The following is an 18,747-nucleotide window of genomic DNA, read 5'->3' on the forward strand; positions in this document are numbered from 1 at the left end:
CCAGATATGGTGGCATATTACTTTAACCCCAACAAGCCTTTAATCCCAACACTTGGGAGACAGAGGAAGGCAGATCTCTGAGTTTGAGACCAGTTTGGTCTATACATGGCCATTCCATATCAGCCAGACCTGCTGAGTGAGTCAGGCTGTCTCTGTGTCACTCTCAAAAGCAAATAATTAAGGAATTGACACAGAAAATGAGAGTAAAGAGTAATGAGCATCATTTGTGGACTGACAAGAGTAATATGAACCGATAGGCAAAAAGCGTGTTGTCTATATAAAATTGCATTTTATGCAAAGATATTTGGATATTGTGCTGAAGCTACAGATGTTTGCACCACTCAGGCATCTCTTGGGAAAGTGACACTGAGATGGGCGCATGAGATGGTTTCATAGGTAAACCTTTTCCCATATAAACATGATGATCCACGTTTGAACCAGCCCCAGAATCTATGTGAAGGTGAAAGGAAAGAGACAAACTAAAGTTGTCTTCTGACCCCACATGTGCCATGGAAGTCATATATGCAAATCATACTCACACAGTGATAATAACTATTCCAAAAAGAATGATCATTTACCCAATTAAAAGTATAACAAGGCAAAGTTGTGGGTGGGAAAGCTTTATCTTGCAGCACACATGCAATATTAAGATAGAGAAGGAATATTGGGGACGGGAAAGCTTTAGGTTCAAGGTTAGAGATGTACGTGGAGAACAGTGCAGAAGAGTCTGAGTGGAGAAGGGTATGGGACTGGAGATGTTAGGAAAGGGTAAGAGGACAGCTAACAAAAACTAAGGATTATGGGAAGCCTTATAGAAACCCACTACTCTGTAAGCTAGTTGTAAAATGAAACAGCTTTCTAAAATGAAGTTCGAGCCGAGGTCCCTTACATGGGTGGATAATGCTGTTTCCACACCCATGGGTTATTCAATAAGATGCCAGTGCTAGTATGTGATATCTCCCTATGAGTTATTTAGTCAAGAAGGGCCCAGCAACGCAGAAGATAGAAGCTACTCTAATTGCTCTTGGTTGTCCACCAGAGCTAGAGGGTAAAACCATATTGTAGATCATTACAGTTTCATTACAGGACATGGAGAACTGAAATTGGGACTGACCTCAAAACCATTTAGCTTCGTAGTGCTAGAAATATGATTTGACTGCTGGGACAGAAAAGTTATCATTGGTCTTAGCCCACAGTGGATGCTGCATTTTACAGTATTGGCCTGCCACACAGTAATGGAATGAACGTTTCAAAGAGGGGTTGCCAACTCCTTTCTGGTTGGATTTAAGGCATGCTCTAGAAAAGGGAATTCATACCTGGCAAGTCTGTTCAAAAGCCCTTAGTTGGGAAGGCCGTAGACACTAAGAGGAACTTCTTACTGTGGTTCTGCTGAATGGACATATTTTCACATTGCTTCCTAAATATGTGCATACTCACTGATTAGTGATGCTTCTTTTTGCAGTGAACAAAGGTGAGTACAGAAATTTGTAACTAGCCAAAGGCCTAAAAATAAGGGACCGTCAAGAACTCGGCTTTGAAAAGGACATCTGTTTCACTCCCCACACCCATGGCTTAGAGAACATGACAGAAGAGGCAGAAAGAACTTAAAAACTGGAGGATGGGGTAGAGTTCTTTGAAATGCTGTCTTCTGGACATGGCATGGCTGTTACTCTCATGAATTAACCAGTAGCGTTGGTAACTTGCATAAAATTGCACAAGATGAAGCCTGTCCATATTCCAGCATGGGTGGAGAGGGGGCACATGAGACTCTACTCCTAGCTAACTAGCTACTTGCAATTAATGCCTGTTAGGAAAGGGAGTTATTCTTTTTCAATGATGTTTCCACTAGTAAACTGCCCATGATTCAGTAAATAATCCCTCACATATGCACATACAAGCAACCCTAATTAAACTCAGGGTTTTTTGTTTGTTGTTTTTTAAGGCATGAAGGTAGGAAGGGGATGCTGGGAGAGTCTTCTAGAGGGGCTGGGAGATAAGAGTGTTCCTGATCAAAATGTATTGCCTACATGTATAAGCTATCAAATAAAACAATGTAAAAAAAGAAATGGTCTGTCTTCTGATTAACTGTTACCCAATTCTTTCTCCCCTTATTTTCTCAAGGCCCTCCTTCATCCTCAATGTCAAATACATATGTCCCAAAAACTTTCCTACATGCTTTTATCTTCCAAGTAAAATATTTTTATTTTCAACTTAACATTTGTCATGTAAGTTGCATGTAAGTATATCATATATCTACACACACACACACACATATATATATGAAGATGTATACCATATATACCACAAGTATACTCTACACCAATGAATCACTCAGAGTTAGAAAAAGAAGTAGCCAATTGAGGCTATTTCATTGAAAAGTAGTATTTGGGGGCTGGAGAGATGACTCAGCACTTAAGAATACTGGCTCTTGCAGAGGACCTGTTGGGCTCCAAGTACCAATGTCTAGTGACTCACAGCTGCCTGTAACTCAAGCTCTGAAGACTCGCTTCCTCAGAAAAATACAAAGCAAACAGTATTTGAATGCATTTTCCATTTCATTATTTCTAAAAGGCAATACATAGATTCAATGGCCAGGCATGGTGACACTGGCATCTCAGTACTGGAAAGAAAAAGCTGGTAGACCTCTGAGTTGTAGTGAATTCCAGGCCAGCTAGAGCTACACAGTAAGAACCTTTCTTTTAAAAATGCATTATTATTTTTTTTACTACAGTATAAGAGCTATAACCAGCGTTTCCTTCTTTGTATCTTCTCCCATTTTTCAAATAATGAAATGTCCTTTAATTGACCAGTTCTTTTTCTAGATTTTGTCATGGTCAAAAACATAAAGGTAGTTTCTGTGGTGGCTGTGGCAGTGCATGTCTTTAATCCCAGTGCTCTGGAGGCAGAGGCAGGCTTGAACTCTTGAGTTCAAGGCCAGCCTGGTCTATAGAGGGAGTTCCAGGGCAGCCAGAGCTACACACAGAAACCCTGTCTCAAAAAAACCCAATGTTATTACATATATATTATGTACAAGTGCATATATTATTACATATGTATATATGTAATAAATACATATATGTCAATAGTAATAATGAAAATTCTGAAAAACAAATATAAAAATGGAAATAATCCTGACAAGTTTTTCAGAAACACAATATTTATTAAACTGACAACAGTAACAACAAAAAAACAGCCTTTAGTTAGAAAACAAATGAAAGAAGTTTCTTATTTCGTGTCAACAACAGAATTTCACATTGAGTTCTGTCTCACAATAAAGGCCTACAGACCTGTTTGTGGCTAAAGACAGGGTATAGAGAAAGGGAAAAAAATGAGAGTGAGGTAGGCAATGTTCTGCTTTTTGCTTTCAAGTGTTGCATGAAGATCCTCTGGAAAGCCACTGGCATAGCCCTAGTCTTCCAGCATGCCAGGGGCAAAACTAACAATTTCCTAAAATGTAAGATTGTCAGCTTTCATGGGAACTCTCTAGGGGGGTTTGAGTCCTCCAATAAATAAAGTTCCTAATCCTATACTAAGCTCATCCTTCGGAACATCAATCTCATCGCCTGGTTCTTCTCCAAGCTTCTTCCACCAGGGTGCTTGTATGTGCTTCAGAGTGCTGAGATGGGCCTGTTTGGCCTTGGCTGCCACAGGCTTAGATCTACTTAGGAAGTGCTCAGGTTCCTTTCCCTCTGCCTCCTTCAGACTTGGAGCCTCTGCAGCAAACAGAAAACAAATGGGTTAGAGATGGTACATGAGCAAGCAGCAACTTGGAAACAGCAGACCTGGAGTCCAGCACAGGCAGGACAGGACAGGGTTCCGACTCTAAATGTGCTATCACTGCTTAACCACAAAGGTAGATGTCTAGTCAAAAGTTACCATTACTGTTGTAAGTTGTGTATCTTGGTGCACACCTTTAATCCCAGCATTTGGGGGAGAGAGGCAGGTGGATCTCCAAGTTCGAGGCTAGCCTGGTCTACAAATTAAGTTCTAGGACTGCCAGCCTGTCTCAAAAAACCAGTCCTCTCCTCCCCAAAAAAATTGCAGTTGTGGCTGTCAGCAATAACCTCAACTCCTCAGCAACGTACAGGCTTAAAAGAAAAGAATAAAAGACAATGAGCTATGTTTGATAGCTTATAGACAGAAACTCTGGTAAAACCATGTCATTGAAAGTTATGTTTTGCAAGCGCATTTCACTCTAACTACTGTCATCATCTACTTCTAAAATATGAAAAAAATTTAAAAAGGCTTTGGGCAGAATGTGGCTAGAAGGGTACAACATCTTTGAAATTAGTGATTTTGCTGGAGCTGAACTATTTGAATTGATAACAAATACAAACAGAAGCTACATAGTCTGTATCATTGAAAACTGGGATGACAAGATTCCTGAGGAGTGGGATATTTGTGGCATTTCCTTCTAAAGATTTTGGATGCCATATCTCTTGCATGGGGTTACTCCTTTCATGAAGCAAAGATGAAAGCAGAGCATACTCATCAACTGTTCAATGTTGGTGCTGATCTGAGCCATCAAAGCCTCTCTGTGCTGCTCGGCTCTGTCCTCTATGGCCCTTCCCATGAAATAGTGCTGAAGTCGTTCTTGTGCTTGTGCATGGAGCTCTCTGCTGGCCACATCTGACATCTGAGATCCCTGAAAGCACAGGACAGAAAACTTGTCATTAGGACATATTATCAAATATGCTTTACCTAACCACCGTAGTAGAGCAGTAGAACTCTTAGCAACCTCTCATTTTATCAATAGAATCGTAAAACTCTTATCTACCTGCACTCTAGTGCAAGTATTAAGTTAAATATAGGTATAGTCATTCCTATAATCTCAATACAGGAGCAGAGGCAGGACAACTGGGAGTTCAGAGCCAGTCTGGATTATATAGTGACACTTTGTCTCATAGAACCTAAAAGACAAGCAAGCAAGCAAACAAACCCATTAACAGAAACAAAAAAGTAACCATCAAACCAACCAATCAGAATTTAAACAATAATAGTGTCCCGTACCCTAACTTTATATAACTATGTAAGTTGGTAAGTTTCTTTTTAAAATTACTTTTTAGATTTTATTTTGTATGTGTGAGTTTTGCTTGCATGTATGAATGTGCACCTCATGTGTATCTTGTGCTCTCAGAGGCTAGAAAAGGGTATCAGATCCTCTGGAACTGGAGTTACAGACAGTTATGAATCACCACGTTGGTGCTGGGAACTGAACGAGGAACCTCTGCAAGAGCAACAGGTGTTCTAAAGCACGGAGCTCTCTCTCAAGGCCCCAGGTTTCTTTTTGGTATGCTTCTGCACATCACTCCACACATGGTAAGTAATGAGACCCTGAGATTAGGAGACCACAATGAAAATTAAAAATGGTTTAGTAAAGTCACTAAAAGAGAAAAGCCAACTCAAATTTTTTTGTGGCCTCATTTAAAATACCATTTTATTCCTTATCCCATCCCTACTCCAAATGCATCTATACTACAATGTTATAACTGGCTCTGGTTTCACAGAATGCAGGACAAAATTCAGCTAAAAGATCCTATCCTATAAAATACTCATGGAATTTAAGGGAGTAAGATAGTGACTAATTTGGGTAAAAATAAAATTATCTTATATCTGATAAAATTTCTGGCGCCACAGCCCTCTCAAATATTGATATAGTCCTGTTCCTGTTGTTAAGTTACATTTCAGCCATAGATCTTATCAAAGTGTACTAGAATCTGGCCAAAGCAACACTTAAAAAAAATAACAAACTAGGGTATTCATCACAATTACATTTATCCTTCCATATCTATATTTAACGGAAAAATAAAAGTATTAGAAAATATTGTATACATGCTAAATCCATACAAACTTTTCCTAAACACAAACAAAATTTAAACAGTCTTTCCCTTTAGGGAGTGTAAGTAACCTAAGAGGTAGTTTAGAGTATAGTCAAGGATGTGCAAAGATTATATGGAACAACTGCCATTTGGTAAATGGAACTTGAGCACCTGTGAATTTTGGTATAGAGAGGTCCAACAACAGTTCCTAGAGCATCCTATAGGACTACTACAGCTCACAGGTTAGTTTTTTAAAGGAGAGGTCAAAACACTAAAAATAAAGATATAAAACTGTAATAAAAGGCAAAGTGAAATTTACAAAAATAAAGGATTTTTGTTTTTTTGAGACAGGGTTTCTCTGTGTAACAAAGTTCTGGCTATCCTGGACTCACTTGGTACACCAGGCTGACCTTGAACTCACAGAGATTTGCTTTCCTCTGCCTCTTAAGTGCTGGGATGAAAGGCTTATGCTATCAAGCCTGGCTAAAAATAAAGATTTTTTTGTGTGTGTATTGAAGGATATTGTGGAAGGGCAGTCCACAGAACAGAAAACAAACAAACAAACAAACAAAAAACAGTTCCAAATAACTTATCAGATTAGGAATAGTATACAGAGAATTAATTCAGCTCATCAACAAAAAAGCAACCTGATTTGAAAATGGGCAAACGTGTTGACTATGTTTCTGCAAATGGTAAATACATGGGAATGTACTGAAAATAATTGATCATAATACAATGTAACTCTAAAACACAATGAGATACAAGTCATATTTTAAGCTACACTTAAAACAAATAAACATAGGCTGAACACAAAGCTCAGCCAGTAGAGTGTTTGTCTCACATGCAGAAATTCCCTGGCTTAATCTCCAACATGACATAAAACTGAACAGTATAACAATGCATGCCTGTAACCTCAGCACTTGGGAGTTGAAGGCAGGAGGACTAGACATTTAAGGTCATCCTCAATGCTAAGGAATGGTCTCTAGCCCAGCTTGGGCTTCACGAGCCCCTGTCTCATGTCAAAAAGGAAAACTAAGAAACACAGCCCCCTTCAAAACAAAACAAAACAAAGACCAAGCAGAAAATAAAACCTTTGAATACTATTGTTGAAGTAATAAATATGCAGCACAGCTACAATGGAATGTTATCTAAAAATCATTAATTTTGTGGGACAGTGTCTCCAGAATATACACTGTACTCATACAAAGTCAGAAATATGGATGTTTTTGTTGGGAAAAAGATGTTAGCAGCTTCACAATAATAAAATCAAAGGGGCAGGTCATCAAGTTTTACATTTTACTGTCTTGGAAGTTAATTAACAGACTAGTATTTATAAATTCTTATGCATGTGTTGAGCATATGGAAGTAAGAATGAATGTTCATTGATTGACAGTTAATACATATTATTAGAAGAGTCAAGACAACAAGATTTTACTGTACTATTATTTTTAAAAATATATATACAAGTTTTGTTGACATAGCACAAGAAATAACAGATTTTTAAGTCAAGTTACCATTTACCACAAACTATGGTAAACTTTGGATCCTATAACTGTAAGAAGAGTTCAAGTCTACTAATTCTATGGAACTGATATACAAAGTAAATGTGAATATACATATGGGGCACTACTTTGGTGGTAAATACCATGCAATGGATTAATATACTGTGTATTTCAGCACCGAAACCTACATACCGGATGTCTTTTGAGATAGTCATCAACCTGTTGTTTTAGTTCAGCTCTGCGTGCATCAGTGAGTTCTTGGAGTCCGTGCCAAGAGGCAAATTGTTTTTTCTTCTTACGGCACTTTGCTAGGAATTTAAGGACCTGAGTGAGGAAAAGAGAAAACAAATAGCTTTTGATTCTGGTCCCTTAATAGAACTATCTTTTTCTTCCAATCTAAGTCAGTAATCCCATTGTTGCATTAGGTAACTGAGTATGTATGAGGAAGGGAATGAGACTGTGACAAAGTAAAGAAATATAGTGACTTTTAACTATACAGACCCACCCCTACTTCTAATAGAGCTATGTCCCAATAAATCCATTTTAAGTTGAAAAACTAGTAAGTTACAAATATGCTTAATACCTCTACTATCATAATCTGGTTTCTACTAAGCATATATCACTTTCCCAGTGTGCTAGGGTAGGGGTAGCTATATATTCTTCTACTTTAATTATTTTTTTTAAAGAATATACCCAAAGAAGCGGGCATGGTGGCGCATGCCTTTAATCCCAGTGCTCGGGAGGCAGAGGCAGGTGGATCACTGTGAGTTCGAGGCCAACCTGATCCACAAAGGGAGTCCAGGATAGCCAAGGTTACATAGAGAAACCCTGTCTCAAAAAACCAAACCAAACCAACAAACAAACACACACACACACACACACCCAAACCCAAACCCAAACAAAAAACAGAACAGAAAAAGAGAATATACCCAAATGTTATTATTACTATTGTTTTTTGTTTGCGAGGCCTCACATAGGTTAGCCAAGCATGAAGTGAGCACATAATTTTCATTAGAAATCATTTCTCTCAAAGATGTCACTGTTTTAATTCAAGATTTTGGGGTTTTTTTTTGATTTGTTTTTGTTTTTTAGTTCAAGATTTCTTAAGTTCCAATGCTGCTGCTGAGTTCTATGAATTCAATGTATTTCATAGAATTGTGAAATAAGTGTGTTTCTGTTACTGAATTGGATACTTATCAATGCTATAAATCCAGCATTTATAACATTCAGTTTTAGAAAATTTTAAATTTAATTTCTTCTCCTCTGTATTTTCTGTTCTTGACTTCAAATGTTTATACATTTGATTTCCCAGACTGATATTTTCTTTTGTCCTATCTTCTAGTAGATTTTAACTTTTCCACCCAGGCCTACCCCTGCCCTTCTGTTATCCCTTTAAAATATCATGTTGATTTTGTTTCATGTATTCTCTTATCTGAGAAAATGACAGATCAAAATACATCTTGTTTTCTAATTCCTGCAACATCTCTCTGTATATATTTTGTCCACCCCCTTCACCCCACCCATATCAGGACTGAATCTAGATCTCACATATGCTAGTCAGGCACTCTACTGTGAAGTACACACCTAAGCATTACATTCTCTATTTCTATCAAGCAGCTTTCCTCATGCTCAATAAACCTTGCCTTTACCTAATAGGTTGAGCACTAAAAAGGTATTTAGAAATTCTGAGCTGCTATATAGGACTTATCTACCGTGCATTTCAACACGAGGTTAATGAACACTGTTGTTTTGTTCAGACACTTCACTATTAGTAAACTCTGACTTTCCTCATAGACTATTCAGATTTCCTAAAGAAAATGCTTCCCTCAGTCCCGATGTGACTTGATGTGCTGGGGGGGTGGTGGGGCAGGCTCCCCTTTTTCTGAGGAGTAGGGATGGGGGAAGAAGTGGGGGGGCTATGATTGGGATGTAAAGGGAATATAAATTAATAAAAAAGAAGCAAAAAGAAAATGCTTTCACTTTGCTATCTGCAGTTATAAGCCTGAAAGTGGAGAAGAAAAGGGGTTGGGTATATGTTTTGAATATTAAAATGTCACTTAATACTCATTTTTAGTATGGTATTTGACCTCTCAGAACAGAGACTCTTTCCCCTTCAGCCTTCTGTTTGGAGAATCTGTTATCCATCCTTCTCTCTTCCACACTTAGTACCACCCTGGGCTTCAGATGTCCCAATGAGACCATTTGTCTACTCCTCAACTAGAAAAAACCTTCTTAATATTTTTATCTTATCTTTCTTATTTACTTTATTATTTTATTATTCTCAGTCACTGTTTGTGACTTTTTAAAATGCCAATGGTTTGTTGTGCTTGTTCTTTTTATGTCTGCTTAGTAACAGATAAGCATGTAACATTGTGAATTACACAGTATTCTGTAATCACGCCACCACTCTTATTCTAGAGAGCAATCTACTCTTTCTGAGCTACTGCTGCTGAAACATCTAAGAACATTTAAATAGAAAAGGCAGCTAAATTCAAATTTAGTTCTAACATTGCAACACTATGAAGAACTCTTAATTTGCCTATGAGAATAAAAATGTCTACTTATTGAAGTGCTTTTTATGCTCCTTTATTTTGGCGTATGTCTTGCTCTATAACTCAGGAAGGCCTGGGACTTGCTATGTAGTCTAGGTTGATCTTGAATAGAAGATCCTGATCCGCTCTCTTGAGTGTATGGATTATACTCAAGAACACCATTCCACAAGTCAAGCATCACACTGTTCTAATTATAGCTACTCCTTTCCCTGTAACTTGATTTTTAAAAGAACCAAATAAAATAATACATTTTTGCGTAGATAGGACTTTGCAATCTACAGACTTCAGAATCCTATATATCCTCTGATGTATATAATAGAACAAAAAAGCTAGAAGAAATATCCATTCCCATCAAGTCTGTTGAGAGCTGATACCAACATAAAAGGCTTAGTTCCCTATCCTTGAGGAACTTGCAGTCCAAATAATAGAGAAAAATAAACAATAAAAAGAATGCATAATGGCATACAGGATTCTAAGGCAGTACTAAGGACTTAGTGTCTAAATCATCTTGAACAAAGGTAGTAGTTTGTTATTACTAAGAGAGAGAGAGAGAGAGAGAGAGAGAGAGAGAGAGAGAGAGAGAGAGAGAAAGAGAGTGTGTATTTTAAATTTATGCTGCTAGGGACTGAGCCTAGGGTCTTATACATGCTAGAAAAGTACTCAATCAATGAGCTACACTTCTAGCCCTATGTTCTTATTTTATAAAGGAAGAAAAATGAACATGGATTTGTATTTGATAAATAGCAGTCAATTTTGAACAGTCGTTTGCCTTCTTATGTAGAGCTGTGTATACTACAGAAGACTCACTGCTCTTTGAAGTGTGACAGCTGCTTTATACTCAGTGAGGGAAGGCCTCTGTTGGCGAAACTTCTTCCTGTCCCTGTACCCTCTCCAATGTTTCTGGATGGTCAGTGCTGATTTCTCTTCCATTTCCCTATTGTACTTCTCCACTTGACCTAAAGAGATGACAGACATTATTAAAACATACTCACAGCTATGTTTTTTTCAGGTTCCAAAATTAGGTCAATTGTAATAATAATGATTTTACAGTTTAATTTTTTCAGTACTGTTCACTAATCTGCCCAACTCTTTTATTTTATAATAGTTCTAAGACTGTAGAAACTAAAGCTTTCCTAGAGGATGCAGTTTCTTTCCAAAAGGACTCATAATATTTTTGTCCCAGAATAATGAGAAAAGGAATGAAAGGCCAATACCAAAACAGTGTGACAAAAGAATCATGAACTCATATAGAAAATTAATTTGGTATGACCAGGGGAGAAGGACAAATTATATTTATGTGCTTGTTCTTTAATCCACTCTGTTGTTTCCCAACTTCTCTTTGATTGGTTATACAAATGACCTCCCTTTTTTTGTTGTTGTTTTTTTTTGAAGGTGGTCAGCATACATCTCATGGTTCACAGTAGTTAAACGAAAGCCATAGGACATAGTACCAATGGTTAATACAAAGAAGTATCTTGGAGAGTATTAAAAACCTAGTAGGATTGATTCACTGGCTGACCTTATGTAGAGGGATGACAAAGAGAAAGTAAGGATGCTAAATGGGAAAATGAAAGGATTTTTGATGCCATTACCTGAAATGAGGAATCAATATGGAGGAAATATGAGAGCTATGACTTTTGGAAACACCTGTGGAAAGCAAAGAAAAGTAGCCAACAGGCAAACTGGTCACAGCAACAGCCACTCATGTGGCTACTAAGTAGACATAAATAAAGCAAAATTAAACATTCAAGTGCAGAAGCACATTTTGAATACTCAATGGCTACTTCTAGCTGTTGCTATGTATTGGCTGATGCAGACAGAACTTTTCTCTAGTAACATAAAATTGTTTTATTGGGCAGTGCTACTTAGGAACTTAAGGAAGTAGGACAGAGAGAAAGGTATGATGAGAGTGCTACAAATTTTGCTGATAGCTGACATCGTAGTTATGGATGATACATCAGGAAGATAGTAACTGGGAAAGGACAAATTTTGGAAAATATAAAGTAAAAGGAAGGAGGGAACTGATGAAGGTTCTCGAGAGTAAGTAATAAAAAGGGAAGTAAGTGAACGACGAGAACCTGCGAGTGGCTGGGCGTGATCCTCAGGTGCTGAGAGTGCCTGCCTGGCATGCATGAGGTTCTAGGTTCAATCGTCAGCATGGCATAAAATCAGAAGTGGTGGCCTACACTGCAATCTAAGCACTTGAGAGGCAGAAGCAGGAGGAGGACAAGTTCAAGATCATCTTTAGCTACTTATTAAGTCATCCCGGGCTATATGAGATCCTCACAAAAACCAAAATAAAACAAAACTCTAGGGAGATAGGGAAGTTGATAGAGTGCTTACTATGCACGCGTGAGAACCAGAGCTTCGATTACTAGGACTAATGTAAAAATCTGAGCATGATGCCGTGGCTGTGACCCAGTGCTGGGGGAAGACAGAACATGCCTGAGGCAGGCAGGACTGGAGGTTTGCTAGCCAGCGAGGCTAGCCAATCACTGAGTCAGTGAGAGACCCTGTCTCAAAAACTAAGTGGAGAGGGATAGAGAAAGATACCTGACATTAATCTTTGGCCATCAATACATGTGTACCTACTGCATGTGCACACAGATACACTACCATGCCACAGCATGTTCTTATTAATTCAGCTTCATCTGTCACAGTGATGAGAAGATGTCACAGGCTTTATACTAAGGAATGAATGACATTTAGATTACAGACTATGATCCTTTCAAGAATGTCTTCTGTCATTGGCAACTATCTTTAATTATAAATGTTTATGTTTAACATATATATCTGGAAGTAAATAAAAAAATTAAGATTAATATGTATTGATTAGAAAAGCTAACTTTAAAAAAATAATTTATTTCTTTTTATTTTATATGCATTGGTGTTTAGCTTGCATGTGTGTCTGTGTGAGGGTGTCAGATCTTGGAGCTACAGGAAGTTGCGAGCTGCCATGTGGTTGCTGGGAATTGAACCCAGGTCCTCTGGAAGAGCAGACAGTGCTCTTAACCACTGAGCCATCTCTCCAGCCCCAAAAAAGCTAACTTTTAAGTACAGAGCTTTAGTATGATTTCTCTAGGAAAAAAGAGGGAAAGGCAGAAAGTTCTAAATTAAAAAAAAAGAAAAGAAAAGAAAAACAAAAGGGAAAAGAAAAAAGAAAGAAAAAAATTATCAGGTAGCCAGAAAACTTGGTTTAAGATATGCTAACATTCTTACATTTATAAAGTTGATACTATTGCTCACCTGGATGAATTATTTCAAGCATACTCAAGCGTGACTCTCGGGAAAGCCTCATGGCTCTCTGTCTTTCAAGTTGCAATCTTAATCTGAGGTCCTCTTCTTCCTTCTGCCTATTTAGCTCCAACAATGTCTTTGCTCGTTTAGATCTGTGAAAGAAAGAGTATGTTCCTTACAATTTTATAAATCATGGCCAGCAAGAAATGCATGAAATACTTGATCTCATGAGTAATCAAATAGTGACAAAAATGTTTGGAAGGTAATTTCTGGTGTTTGTAGGGCATAATGAAAGACACAGTTCTTATGTATAAATTTCTCTAGAGATATCTGGAGAAATACATCAAAAGTCTGAAGAAATACTTTAAATACATATAAAAGGCTAAAACATGCAGATCTACCAATTCCACTACTAATAACTTTCTTACTAAAGTAATCAAATATACAAAGACTTTCAAGGATTTTCTAACATAGTGTTATAGTGGTAACAAGCTAAAAAGTATCCCATAATAATGGATCGAATAAATAAAACTATTTGAGTCATTTAACTGACAGAATTTCACTAATTTTGAAAATAGAAAACTTGCAAAACTATTTGGTGAAATGTACTGTTAGGTGAAAATAAAATCAATATATAGAATATGCCAGAGAGTGGCAGTGCATGTCTTTAATCCCAGCACTTGGGAGGCAGAGGCAGGTGGATCTCTTGAGTTCAAGGGCAGTCTGATCCACAGAGCAAGTTTCAGGACAGCTAGGACTAAACAGAGAAACCTTGTCTCAAAAAACAAAACAAAAGTATAGAATAATACAAATTATATTAAGAAATGTATTTATTTACATAGAAATATAAATTATTTTAAAATGTTAACATTTCAATAGTGACTTTTCACTGTATGGTATAATTATGTCTAACTTTTAACTTCTTGTTTTTTTTTTATTTCTTTCTTTTTCACTTTAAAGTTTTGGGGGGCCTAGAGGGGTGGTTCCATAGTTAAGAGCACTAGCTGTTCTTCTGGAGTTCCCAGGTTGTATTCTAGAATCCACATAGTGATTCACAACTATCTGTAACTCCAGGCCCAGAAAATAGTATTCTGGTCCCTGAATGCACCAGGAATACATGTGGTACACAGACATACATTCAGAGAAAACAATTATACATTTAAAAAATTAAAAATAAATGTTTATTTTTTACATGTGTTCTGTCTGCATGTCTGTATGTGTAACACATGCAGGCCTGACGTCTATGGCGGCCAGCTGGGGGAACTGGAGTTAGAAATGGTTATGAGCTACGGTATGAGTGCTAAGTATTAAACTCAGGATCTCTACAAGAGTAGCAAATGCTCTTAGCCACTATTTTTTCCTTTTGTTAAATTTAACTTTTTATTACATTTATTCTCTCTCTCTGTGCATGCATTGTATTTGTATATACACAGTAGCCATGGAGCATGTGTGATCAGAGGGTAACCTGTAGGAGTCAGTTTTCTCCCCTAAAAGTCCTCAGGCTGAATGACAGACATCCTCACCTCACTGAGCCATCTAATCTATCCCCAGGTTTAAGTATTTTTCAACTGTTGACTAAATATGCAGTATTTTATAACTGGCTATAATTTTTTCTATATTCTACTGTTATTTATCAAAGTGCTTAACTCATGTAACTCAGTCTTTGTTCTTTTCTATACATCAGTATGTAAAGCATCACAAAAATATATACAGTATATATACTCAAAAATTTTTAGGTACCCATAAAGGAAAACCAGAAAAATATGGAAAGAGAAGCAGCAGGATATACTACTTATTTAGTAGTATCTAAGTAATCTAAGTAATCTAAATTACTTAGATTAATTTGCAAGGCTCCCTCAAGAGTATGTGTCCCTCCCCCCACCAGCAGCAACAACAAAATAAATACTTCAAAAAACAAAAAAGGAGTTTGAACCCAGAGGGGACTACATAGGGAGACCATATCTCAACAAAGCAAAGCAATAGTACCCTCAAGTAAACAGCCTCCAAACCAAATGAGTAAGTTAGGATACCATAGACATATTTACCTATCTACGTTAACTGATGCATTATTCACAATGGCTAAGAAAGAGTGGCACCTAGATGTCTACCAATAGATGAAATGATAAAGAAAATGTGGTACATGTATAGACATACGAAAAACAAATCTATGGCATTTGCATAATGAAGAGAAATGGAAATCGTTAAGTAAAGTAAGCCAGACTCAGACAAATATGCAGAAGCTGTATTAAAAATTTTACAGATCCTTAATGAAACTGGAAAGAAAATTATGAGGGGAGAATGATGCCTGAAGGAGGGGTAAAGAAAGTCTATCTGGGGCAGGGAAGGGAGTCAGCCAGAGGTGGAGGCAAGGAGTGTGGTGAGGACAATGAAGGAGAGAGTGAATTAAAACAAAGTGTAAGAGCATGTATGTGCGAAAATGTCCAAGGAAACTCATTACTCTGCTAACTTAAAAACAAAAATTTTAGTGCTGGAGAGAGGGCTCAGTGGTTAAGAGCACTGTCTGCTCTCCCAAAGGACCTGGGTTCAATTCCCAGCACCCACATGGCAGCTCACAGCTGTCTGTAGTTCCAGTTCCAGAGATTTTGACACCTTCATACCAATGCACATAGAATATAATTAAATTATTAAAAATAATTTTAAATAAGAATATTAATTAGATTCTCTATATACATTTCTAGATAGACAAACTCATAATCCTGAGGTACTTTTTTTTCAATGCAGTGCTTAGATTGTATTCTAACTACGCATTTTAGCACTGAGCTAAATCCTGATCTAGAATTGTAAATGTTAAGGGCAGAAAATGTGTGTGTGTCTGTGTGTGTGTGTCTGTGTGTGTGTGTAATGTGTATTATCTCTTATTATTTTTAAGTGTTATATACTGAAACATTTATTTATTTATTATGTACACAGTGCTCTGCCTGCATGTACACCTGCATGCCAGAAGAGGGCATAAGATCTCATTATAGATGGGTGTGAGCCACCATGTGGTTGCTGAGGATTGAACTCAGGACCTCTGGAAGAGCAGTCAGTGTTCTTAACTGCTTAGCCATCTCTCTAGCCCCCCTAAAACCTTTTAAATTATCTCAAATGTATTATTTCAACCTTGAGGTACATAAACTTTAGTCATTCATTCTTTAATTTTTGCACTGCTGAGGAGTCAACCTAATGTCTGTGCAAGCTAGGCAAACACTCCACCAAGTCCTCTTTTTAGTCTTAGAGACAGGGTCTCTGCTAAGTTGTCCAGTAGTTTTGGTAGTAGCCTTGAACTCACTCTGTAGTCCAGGCTGGGTTTAAATTTATGCTCCTCCTGCCTTAGTTTCCTAAGTAGCTGACATTACTAGCCTGTGATACAAAATTATCTCTATTTTCTAGATTTGAAATTTGAGGTTAAGAGTTTGATAACTTGCCGAAGGTCACTCAGCCAATAAGTTGCTGAAGTCAGATACAAACTCAAGCTTGTTAGTTTCTCTCTCTCCATATATGCATGTACACACGTACACACACACACACACACACACACACACACACACACACACACAATTCTGGATACTTTCATATAATTACATATATAAAACAATACACGCACATATCTCCACCCCATTAAAATATATCTACTTGATGAATGTTTGAAAACTTAATACTTTTCTTTGCTAACACTACTCATGCTCAATAGTATTTATATCCTGACTTTAAATTTCTCTAGAAGAAAATTTTCATAGGATATCCACTAGGTAATGCAGCCACAGTGACTGGGTGACAGTGTAATATTTTGAGCACAGAGGTATTTTTAAATGTTTTTATAACAGAAATGCAGCTGCAGTTATTTAAAGATTGGTTTCAGTTTTTAGTTTATTTCTGTAATATGTCAGTTTCATTTTGGTGAGTTAAATTTGGCTTTAAGTAATGATAAATAAAAATAAAATCACCTCTGAGATGGTTCTACTTTATAATCAATGTTAAATATTTTTTAAATTTATGTTCACCATGGTTCATTCTGTAACCTTTAAGAATGTGGCCAGGTTAGTAGTCATATCAGAACGTGACCTATATCTTCAGTATTTCATCTTTCCGTACAACTGAGGAAAAGATCAATAGTTGTGTCGTAGCTAAAGGACCACATCTACCCATGCCATGTTAAATCTTGGTTGACATCTTGAATCTTTATATATATACAAATATTATAATTACATATGAGCATTTATGAGAACTGTTGGTTTTGATACTTTAATAATATAACTGCCATTGGTTCCCTCTTCAGGATTGGCCCACAAACCTGGACAGGAAGTGGACAGGACTGAGTATTGGATTCCCATCAGATTTGTCTTATTATTCCCTTTGTTCTGAAAGGGAACCTGGCTACTTGAACACTGGTACTCAGTAACACTATGGAGCAGAATAAAGACATAAAACAAAGCACATTAGGAAAGTAAGAAAATACACACACACACACAGAGCAGTACCCCTTCCCCAACTACATTCAACTGTTTTCTGGTAAATTCTCATATCACTGTTTCTTTTCTTCTTCTCCCTTTCCTTTTTTGGGGGGTGGGGTGAGGTGAGGTGGGGAATACAGATTTACATGCAAAGCCAGATCCTCATTTCAATCAACATCGGTTGGTCTGGGTTTTCTACCTGAAACTCCTCTGCAAAGCAATCACAGCAGATGGAAGCTTCTTTAATCTCTTTCTGGTCTGGAAACCTTTCCAATAGGCTTGAATCAAGCAAGCTGCTTTATGTAGTTTCTGAAATTATATACCAGAGATAATGTTGATACAACTCTAGAAAAGATTTTTTGAAGTTTATTTATTAAAATACCAGGCCAGGGAGACAGATGGGTAGCAGGCAACATGAAGTTCATCAGGCCCAGAATGCTCAAGTATTCTGTTCCTCATTTCCCAGATAGGGTATGCTAAACTCGGGTAATATTTAGAACATACTCAAGATAAGTCTAGTCAGCTCCAAATTTGCTCTCTGATCTCACTTCCTTCTCAGGGACTTCACAGTTCTGCCTAATCTTTCATAATCTATTTTGAGTTCATGTCTTTTGTTTCATTGGTTTTGGTTTTTTGAAACTCAATCTTGTTAGGTAGCCCATACTGACCTAAAATTATGATCCTTCTGCTCTAGTCTCTGAAGCACTGGGATTAAAGATGTGCGCCTTCATACCCAGGGAGCTGACTTATTAATGTTTTTATTTAGTACTTTTTTAAGATTTATTTTTATTAGTTTTAATTATGTGTGTATGTGAGTATGTTTTTGTGGATACATGCACACCTGCAGAAGCCAGAGCCTTCAAATTCCCCTGGGACTCCATGGAGGTACAGGTTATTTGTGAGCCATCACAGCTTTGACAACAGAACTCAGGTCCTTTGCAAGAACAGTACACACTCTTAACAGCTGAGATACTGCTCCAGTCTATTTAGAATTAATCACCTTGTTAAGTTTAGGCTATATTAGCTATGTTGACTATTTGTGGACAGTTATGTAAATCCTGTAAGCTTTTAGGATGCTGTTTTGAGTCTGCTCACTACATGTATAATATTGAATATGGTCCATGGAAGCAAAATTCTTTTCCTTTGCTCTCTTTTTTCCAAATTTCTCCCTTTATCCTCCACC

General features: G+C 37.3%; 1 protein-coding gene across 3 annotated transcripts in view; it reads right to left on the bottom strand.

Moving 5' to 3' along the window:
- Nucleotides 1–2,337: 2,337 nt before the first annotated feature.
- Nucleotides 2,338–18,747, bottom strand: part of IQCB1 (IQ motif containing B1) — a 31,257-nt gene continuing 14,847 nt past the window's right edge. For all 3 annotated transcript variants that reach the window (XM_084802523.1, XM_084802524.1, XM_084802525.1), the window contains 6 exons: nucleotides 17,764–17,873; nucleotides 13,120–13,262; nucleotides 10,681–10,829; nucleotides 7,514–7,645; nucleotides 4,489–4,645; nucleotides 2,338–3,713 (listed from right to left, as the gene is read on the bottom strand). In XM_084802523.1, coding sequence (XP_084658649.1) covers nucleotides 3,484–3,713; nucleotides 4,489–4,645; nucleotides 7,514–7,645; nucleotides 10,681–10,829; nucleotides 13,120–13,262; nucleotides 17,764–17,873 — 921 coding nt within the window. In that variant the 3' untranslated portion in view covers nucleotides 2,338–3,483. The remainder of the gene's footprint in view (nucleotides 3,714–4,488; nucleotides 4,646–7,513; nucleotides 7,646–10,680; nucleotides 10,830–13,119; nucleotides 13,263–17,763; nucleotides 17,874–18,747) is intronic.

This window comes from Acomys minous, assembly GCF_964271855.1.
Source record: "Acomys minous genome assembly, chromosome: 11".
NCBI classification, from domain to species: Eukaryota; Metazoa; Chordata; class Mammalia; order Rodentia; family Muridae; genus Acomys; species Acomys minous.